Source organism: Bubalus kerabau, chromosome 8, assembly GCF_029407905.1.
Source record: "Bubalus kerabau isolate K-KA32 ecotype Philippines breed swamp buffalo chromosome 8, PCC_UOA_SB_1v2, whole genome shotgun sequence".
NCBI lineage: Eukaryota > Metazoa > Chordata > Mammalia > Artiodactyla > Bovidae > Bubalus > Bubalus kerabau.
Window position 1 is genome coordinate 108,775,736 of NC_073631.1, and position 9,355 is coordinate 108,785,090.

At 39.3% G+C, this 9,355-nt stretch overlaps 1 protein-coding gene across 1 annotated transcript in view; it reads left to right on the forward strand.

Annotated features, from left to right (window-relative positions):
* MGAM (maltase-glucoamylase) overlaps positions 1–4,680 on the forward strand; it is a 190,282-nt gene extending 185,602 nt beyond the window's left edge. Inside the window, exons 69-70 of the mRNA XM_055589393.1 lie at positions 267–440; positions 786–4,680. Coding sequence (XP_055445368.1) covers positions 267–440; positions 786–3,269 — 2,658 coding nt within the window. The 3' untranslated portion in view covers positions 3,270–4,680. The remainder of the gene's footprint in view (positions 1–266; positions 441–785) is intronic.
* The last annotated feature ends 4,675 nt before the right edge of the window (positions 4,681–9,355 follow it).

Below are 9,355 nucleotides of genomic sequence, written 5' to 3' on the forward strand. Positions count from 1 at the left end.
TTTTCTCATCTGAGAAACAGACATAGGGATTCTTTCTTTTCAAAATCATTGTAAGAATTAGTAATAATGTAGGTAAAAAAACTCTCATAATGTTGACACACAAACCTGTTTTGAGCACCTCAAATTTATTGTCTTAAGTACTCAGGAAGTATGTCTTCATGAAGTATTTAAGAATAAAACCAGCATTTTTGTTAACATTGTAATATAGAATTTAGTCTATTAAAAGATGTATTATCTATCTTTTCCTCTTTATACATTCTTTGCAGAGTGTACTGCAAATCCAAATGATACATAATAATTATTTGAGTGACACTAATTCACTGAAAGTTGGATATATTAGAATCTGGGGCATAAACTCTACTGATATAACACAAGTGACTGTCTCCTATGACAATCAACAATTCATGGTGATGAATTTCAAGAGTGACCCTTACAATCAGGTATGTCTTAAAGGAATGTTATCATATCATATAGTAATTTTATTTTTCTGTAAAGTTATTAGCACTATTGTTATATTTACATATACTTGAAAGGTTATCTATATTTACAAATGTTGACTCATATTGTACAGTGCACATTAGTAATCCTTTCAGGAGAGTCCAGGGATCAATGCTCAATGATCTGATGGAATCCTCTCCATATGTTTCCCAAAGAGACTGTGCTGTGTGTTAGATTGGTCTTAATAAGTTGCATTGCACAGTTGTTATACTGTAATGTGAGGTTTAACTTGAATGTGATATTTAACAAATTCTAAAATACCAACTTCATCTCTTCTTTTCTGGCAGACACTAAATATTCAACTGACTGACAAGATTATCAGCCTGGAAAAGTTAACTGAGATTACTTGGATTCACGGTGGCCCTATAGTTTCTACTACGACTATGACGAGTACCTTCCCAATGAGTTCTTTACATCCTCCTACAACTTCTACTACTGCTGCTACTTCTGTTACCACTAGTTCTTCTACTCCAAGTAGCACTAGTACTACTGATAGCACTAGTGCTCCTCTTCCTATGACAACCACTTCTTTTCCAACAAGTGCTACTGAGGTTTCAACGGGTACTACCGTCCCCAGTACCAGTACATCTTTCCCTACAAATACTACTGCTGGTAGCACTAGTGTTATTCTTCCCGTCACAGCCAGGCCTTACCCAACAAGTGCTACTGACGTTTCAACTAGTGTTACTGTCCCTAATGCCACTGTATCTTCCCCTATAAATACGACTCTGGATAGCACTGATAGTACTCTTCCTATCACAGACACGCCATCCCCAACAAGTGCTACTCAAGTTTCAACTAGTACTACTGTCCCTAATGCCACTGTATCTTCCCCTATAAATACTACTACTGATACCACTGATATTACTCTTCCTATCACGGACACGCCATCCCCAACAAGTGCTTCTCAAGTTTCAACTAGTACTACTGTCTCTAATGCCACTGTATCTTCCCCTGTAAATACTACTACTGATACCACTGATATTACTCTTCCTATCACGGACACGCCATACACAACAAGTGCTTCTCAAGTTTCAACTAGTACTACTGTCTCTAATGCCACTGTATCTTCCCCTATAAATACTACTACTGATGGCACTAATGTTACCCTTCCAGTCACAACCATGCCTTATACAACAAGTACTGCTGAAGTTTCAACTAGTACTACTTTCCTTAATGCCACTGTATCTTCTCCTATTTATACTACTCTGGATAGCACTAATGTTACTCTTCCTATCACAGACATGCTATACACAACAAGTGCTTCTCAAGTTTCAACAAGTACTATTTTCCCTAATGCCACTATATCTTCCCCTATAAATACTACTACTGATGGCACTAATGTTACTCTTCCTATCACGGACACGCCATCCCCAACAAGTGCTACTCAAGTTTCAACTAGTACTACTGTCCCTAATGCCACTATATCTTCCCCTATAAATACTACTACTGATACCACTGATATTACTCTTCCTATCACGGACACGCCATACACAACAAGTGCTACTCAAGTTTCAACAAGTACTATTTTCCCTAATGTCACTGTATCTTCCCCTATAAATACTACTACTGATGGCACTAATGTTACTCTTCCAGTCACAACCATGCCTTATACAACAAGTACTGCTGAAGTTTCAACTACTACTACTTTCCTTAATGCCACTATATCTTCTCCTATTTATACTACTCTGGATACCACTAATGTTACTCTTCCTATCACAGACATGCTATACACAACAAGTGCTTCTCAAGTTTCAACTAGTACTACTGTCCCTAATGCCACTGTATCTTCCCCTATAAATACTACTACTGATACCACTGATATTACTCTTCCTATCACGGACACGCCATACCCAACAAGTGCTTCTCAAGTTTCAACTAGTAGTACTGTCCCTAATGCCACTGTATCTTCTCCTATTTATACTAGTCTGGATACCACTAATGTTACTCTTCCTATCACGGACACGCCATACACAGCAAGTGCTTCTCAAGTTTCAACAAGTACTATTTTCCCTAATGCCACTGTATCTTCCCCTATAAATACTACTACTGATGGCACTAATGTTACTCTTCCAGTCACAGACATGCCTTATACAACAAGTACTGCTGAAGTTTCAACTACTACTACTTTCCTTAATGCCACTATATCTTCCCCTATTAATACTACTCTGGATACCACTAATGTTACTCTTCCTATCACGGACACCCCATACACAACAAGTACTGCTGAAGTTTCAACTACTACTACTTTCCTTAATGCCACTATATCTTCCCCTATTAATACTACTCTGGATAGCACTAATGTTACTCTTCCTATCACGGACATGCCATACCCAACAAGTGCTACTCAAGTTTCAACTACTACTACTTTCCCTAATGCCACTGTATCTTCCCCTATAAATACTTCTATGGATAGCACTGATATCACTCTTCCTATCACAGACACGCCATACACAAGTGCTACTCAAGTTTCAACAAGTACTACTGTCCCTAATGCCACTATATCTTCCCCTATAAATACTACTACTGATAGCACTAATGTTACTCTTCCTATCACGGACACTTCATACACAAGTGCTACTCAAGTTTCAGCTAGTACTACTGCCTCTAATAATACCACTATATCTTCCACTATAAATACTACTATTGATAGCACTAATGTTACTCTTCCGGTCACAACCATGCCTTTCCCAACAAGTAGTACTGAAGTTTCAACTAGTACTGCTGTCTCTAATACTACTGTATCTTCCCCCACAAACAGTACTGTCTAGCACTAATAGTTTTCTTCCTGTCACAATCATGCCTTTCCCAGCAAGTGCTATTGAAGTTATTAACACTAATGTTCCTAATTCTACTGTGCCTTTCCCTGCAAATACTACTACTGCTAGAACTAGTGCTACTCTTCCTATCACAGCTACTTCTCTCCCAACAAGTACTACTGATACCAGCACTGGTACTACTCTCTTATTACCACTACTCATTCTTCAACAAATACTGCTGCTACTAGCACTAATAATACTCACCCATTACCACTGTATTCCTACAGATACTGCTGCTGATACCACTAGCGATAGTTTTCTATTGTGACTAGTTTCTCTGAAAGTATTTATGATAAGAACACTACTTTTGCTACAGTAACCTCTCCTCCTACAGTAACCACTTCTCCAACTGCCAGCCTTGGTAATGATGCTCTGATTACAAATTATCCTTCCCCTATAACATCTGGGGACAATAGTACTAGTAATGCTTTTTCTACAATGACTACTTACCCTTCATAAACTCTTGCCATTTGCACTAATACTCCTTCTCCTGTGACTACTTTTTTTCTGTATGTATGGGGGCTGCCAGCAATGGCAATATTATTCCTGATGAGTACTCTTTCTTCTCCAAGTACTGATGCTATTAGTACTTATTTATGAGATAATACTAGATTGTTGCTGTTCCCTCTAATGACTGAATTAACTTACAAAGTGCTAACTCTTCTACAGACCAGAAATCACCCAGACAGAGATAGGTGTGTAAAGATATGACATAGGGGAGACAATCTCTACCCTGGGATCAGAGTTCATAGTTTTGTTTGCTTTGTCTTCTACTTACCAGCTTTTCCCTTCTTGTTTTACTATCTAGACTCTCCTTCAGTGTGTTAAGACTTTCAGCATGTTCTTGGATTTTCATACCCACAATCACCATTTATTCCTGGTCTATTATTTTCTAAGATCACCCCTGTGCATAGGCTCATGGTCATAACCAAATATTGCCATTTAGGTGCTATTGAAGGCTTAACCCTAGGACAGTATTTTGAAAATGTAGTTTGGGGAACCAGGGGAGACCCCAGAACTCTTTCTGGGGTCTACAAGGTCAAGGCTCTTTTCACATAAATACTCTGTTGTTTTTGCCATTTTCACTCATCCTCTCATTGATATACAGTGCCACTTTCCAGAGACTGTGCTCTGTGGTGTCACAATAGATGAATATGGAAACTGATGCAAGAATCCAGCTGTCTTCTATTAAGCCAGACATTAAACAGATTTACAAATTATACAGCAATGTCATTCTTCTCACTAACTGTTTTTGCTTTGGAAAATATAGTGGTCTTTCATTAAAAATATATTATTTATGTCAACATGTATTTGATATATTGTTATTTTTAATGAACGGAGAAATAAATATTTCGCAAAACAATTTACAAATGACTCCATTTTTCTTAATGCAGCAAATGTTTGGAGATATAATCCACCCAAACAAAGCACAGGGTCTTCACTAAATTTGAAAGTAAAGAGATCCTGAGACCAAGAAGTTTGAGAATCACTTCCCTAGGAAGTGATGTCCCAGCTTCACTGTCAGGTCCTGGTCACATATAGTGTGAAAAGAAAACCAAGCAAAACTCATCATTCTAAACTGTGTCAATGGACTTGCTCCCAGGCTCCCTCACGTGTATGTTTATTGAAGGAGCTCCAAGACATTTCTCTTGTTGGCACCACGAAACCTGATCCTGGACAAAGAGCTCTATGTCCCATGGCACACAAGACCCTATGGCCAGACTGCCACACGGGGGCAGATTCATTGGCCAAAGGCCTCACTTTTTTCTTTGAAGCCCTTGGGACTTGAAACACTGAAGAGGAATTTGTTCAAACAACCATAGTTCTCTAGTTACTGGACTTCAATCCCATTGTGTATATAAATGGATTGTAATTATAAGTATGGAATTTTGAAAAGGTAAGTGCTCCTGAAAAAAGAACAACAGCCAAAACCAACAAATACAGAGCTATATTTAGAACAGACAACCAACAAGTCCTCCTGTACAGCAAAGGGAACTCTGCTTAATATTCTTTAATAACTTGAATGGGAAAAGAATTTTAAAAAGAATAGATACATGCATATGTATAATTGAATCACTTTGCACAATACTGGAAATTAACATACTATTGTTAATTAACTAGACTCCAATAAAAAATAAAGGTTTTAATAAAATAAAAAATCATGATCACATAAGCAACAACAACAAAAACAGAAAAAAAAAAAAAAAAGACAATCTGGCCTTACTTCAGACATTTGAAGAAACTTGAGAATTGAAACTCCAGTCCATGTACAAGATATGGTCCTGGAACCAGGTTCAGAAAGCTGGGAGACGCAAGGGGTAAAAGAAAGCATTAGCTTGCTACTTCTGAGCCTTAAGCTTTGACAACGCCTTAGTTGTCATGGTCTTAAGATGACACCTATGCTTACTTCTAAAATGCACAGTCGCCTTCATTGGACCAGTTCTAGAAGCACCACCTGTACAGACTGGTCCAGGGATGACTGCTTCAGGTGGACACCACTGTCTTTTACTTGTCTCAGTTTCCTCATCTACAAGGTTGAGTCAACATTGGAAATGCATTTTCATTCTGTAAGACACTATACAAAGTTTTATTATGATGATTATATAATCCCTTGAGTCTTCTTATATCTATTTAAACTTTTTCTCACAGTAGTCAAAATCTCTTGCTTAGAAAAGCTGGCATTTTTCTAAATTGAATTTTCTAGCTAACTCTTTATACGCCTTTAAAATTTTCTTTTGCTCCATTTTCATACTCTCTTTGTATAGATCTCATGCTTATTTCTTTTTTTAAAAATTAACATTTTTGTTTTGAAATAAGCTTGGAGAAAAGTTGCAAAAATAGCTAAAGACCTTCACTATCCTCTTCACCCAGTTTTCCCAAATATCATCCACAAATTGTAAATTATGTACCATGTTTACTCTATCTCACACACACACATTCTTACACACACACACGCACGTGTGTAATTTGAGAGTTGTAGATACAATGTCTCAACATCACAAAATGCTTTAGTATAAATTTCCTAAAAGACAAGGACATATTCTCACATAATCACAATATAATCAGACAAGTCAGAAAGTTGATGTTCATACAGTGCCACCATATGATCCAGAGACATTAGTCAAATTTTGCCAATCACCCCAATAATGTTCTTTATAAAGAACACTAAACATGGACTTCCCTGGCCGTCCAGTGGGTGTCCATTGACCTGGACATGGGTTCAATCCCTGGTTGGGAAACTAAGATCCTGCATGTCTTGTGGCACAGCCAAAAACATTTTGAAAAAGAAAGGAAAAAAAACCTAAACAAAAATAATGACAAGGCGCACATGTTGCATTTGCTTAACAGAATTTTTTTTTGTTTTTCAGTCTTCTCTACTTCTCTACTTCTCTACTTACAGTCTTCTCTACTTTTGTTTTTCAGTCTTCTCTACTTCTCTACTTACAGTCTTCTCTACTTCCTCAGCCCCTCTGTTTCTTCTTTGATTTTGATGATTACAAGTCAGATCTTTGTAGAATATTCCTCACTGGGGGTTTGTCTAATACTTTCTCATGATTATATTGAGGTTGTATATTTCTTGGACAGATATAACATAGAATTGATGTTATGTCCTTGCTGGTACTCCTGTCAGGAGGTAAGTGATGTTTGTCCATGATTGGTGATGCCAACTGGCTGACTTGGTTGAAGTGATGACTCTCAGTCCTCTCCATGGGAAAGTTACAACTTTTTCTCATCATAATGAATAGCTATATTATGTGGAGATACTTTGAGGCTATGTGGCTATCTGGCTCCTCTTCTAGTAGTTTTTATCACCATCTATTGATGATTCTTATCTGATTCAATTATTACTATGAATTTATTAAATGGTGATTTTCTAACTTCACATTTTTTTCTGTATTTGTTACTTGGCATTATAAGGGCTCTTCTTTCTTTGCTATTTATTTTTTTAATTAATTAATTTATTTTCATTGGAGGCTAATTACTTTACAACACTGTAGTGGTTTTTGCCATACATTGACATGAATCAGCCATGGGTGTACATGTGTTCCCCATCCTGAACCCCCCTCCCACCTCCCTCCCCATCCCATCCCTCAGGGTCATCCCAGTGCACCAGCCCTGAGCACCCTGTCTCTTGCATCGAACCTGGGCTGGTGATCTGTTTCACATATGATAGTATACATGTTTCAGTGTTATTTATTTTTTGAGTGATGTTTAGTAAGTAGCCACTTCCCTGAGTCCCCCACATGCACCCCTTCTCTGAGATCCCCACACACCCTCACAATCTTGCAATTAAAAGTCTAGCTCTTGGAATTCAGGGAGCTTCCAGGGCTCCTCATTTCTGGTGTTCACTCAGACTGGTCAGCCCTTGTGCTGTCGCCCCAACATGTGAAGCCAGAGTGGGATTCCTGCCCATTCAGGAAGTTGACTAGTTAAGAGCAATGGAACTTCTGGTTCAGTGGTCCTCAAGCTCAGGTGCATATTGGAAACACCTGGAGAGTGTAATGATGGATGCTAATACCTGGACGCTGCCCCCATCACCTGGGTGACTCTAACATGCCATCAAGGTTGGCAGCCACTGGGGTAGGGGAGCAGTGGAGTTGAGATGCTTTCTTGCTCCATCTCAGCTATGTATAGCAGGAATTGAGATGTGATGAGAACTCTAGAAAACAGGAGTAACAAACTAAGTTATCAACTTCATGAAGCAGAGGAAGACAAAGAGCCAGGGGAAGGATGAAGAAGTGGGCAAGGAGCAGAGAAAAAGAGAAGAGATGGCAAGAGAGGAGAGAGAAGGAGAGAGAAACAGGGCAAAATGTAAATGCATAAAGCTCATTTAAAGGGCTTATGGGAATTCTTGTGATGATAAATTTGAAATTGTATCAAAATATTCTTATTCCACGGGAAAGACCAGAATCCTTGTAAACATTGTAGGTCCTCTTGTCTTCTAGGGCTTCCCAGGTAGCTCCAGTGGTAAAGAACCCGCCTGCCAATGCAGGAGACACAAGGAGATGCAGGTTTGATCCCTGGGTCAGGAGGGTCCCCTGGAGGAGGGCATGGCAACCCACTCTAGTATCCTTGCTTGGAGAATCCCACGGACAGAGGAGCCTGGTGGGCTACAGCCCATAGGGTCACAAAGAATTGGACCTGACTGAAGCAACTTAGCACGCACACACCTCTTGTCTTCATACACGAAAAAGCAATGAGGGAATAAATAATTTATTTACCCTCCACATTTAAGATGGAGTTTTGAGTAGAGGAGGTAAGATAGAAAAAAAGTTACAGTCTCAGAGTCACTCAGAGCTGACCTGAACTTAGAGACCAACTGAGGGGTGAGGTGTGACAGACACCCAAGTGCCAAGATGTTCTAGGAGGAAGTAGGGGTCATCCTTTTCTACCTCAACACTGAGCCCATCTATTTGGAGTGTATCATTAGGCTTTCTGGAAATAGTTACAAAAAATATAAATTGGAAAAAAAAAAAAAAAAACCTTTAGGTCATATAATTCCCAGCAGTATTGTCTAATGTTCCATCGCCAAGTCGTGTCCGACTCTTTGAGACCCCATGGACTGCAGCATGCCAGGCTTCGCTGTACTGTCTAAAAGTGAAATCTCTCAGTTGTGTCCCACTCTTTGTGACCCCACAGATTATACAGTCCATGGGATTCTCCAGGCCAGAATACTGGAGTGGGTAGCCTTTCCCTTCTCCAGGGGACCTTCCCAACCCAGGGATCAAACCCAGGTCTCCCACATTGCAGGTGGATTCTTTACCAGCTGAGCCACAAAGACCCCGGTATAATACATATGCATAAGATAAATGCATCCCTTGTAAATATAGAAGCACATCACTATCCATAAGTTAATATAAATTATAGTTTCTCTCTGGAGGCAGTCAATGGGGAGAAATGGTCCATGTACTAGGAAAGGCTTAGAGGACTGTGCCCTGAACCCAAGGAAAAAATGGCCAGCCAAGGACTCCTAGAAGCTTGATCACGGCTCCACAAGGGTGGGGCAGAGGAGCGGGGAAGGTGGTGCTGTCCATTTC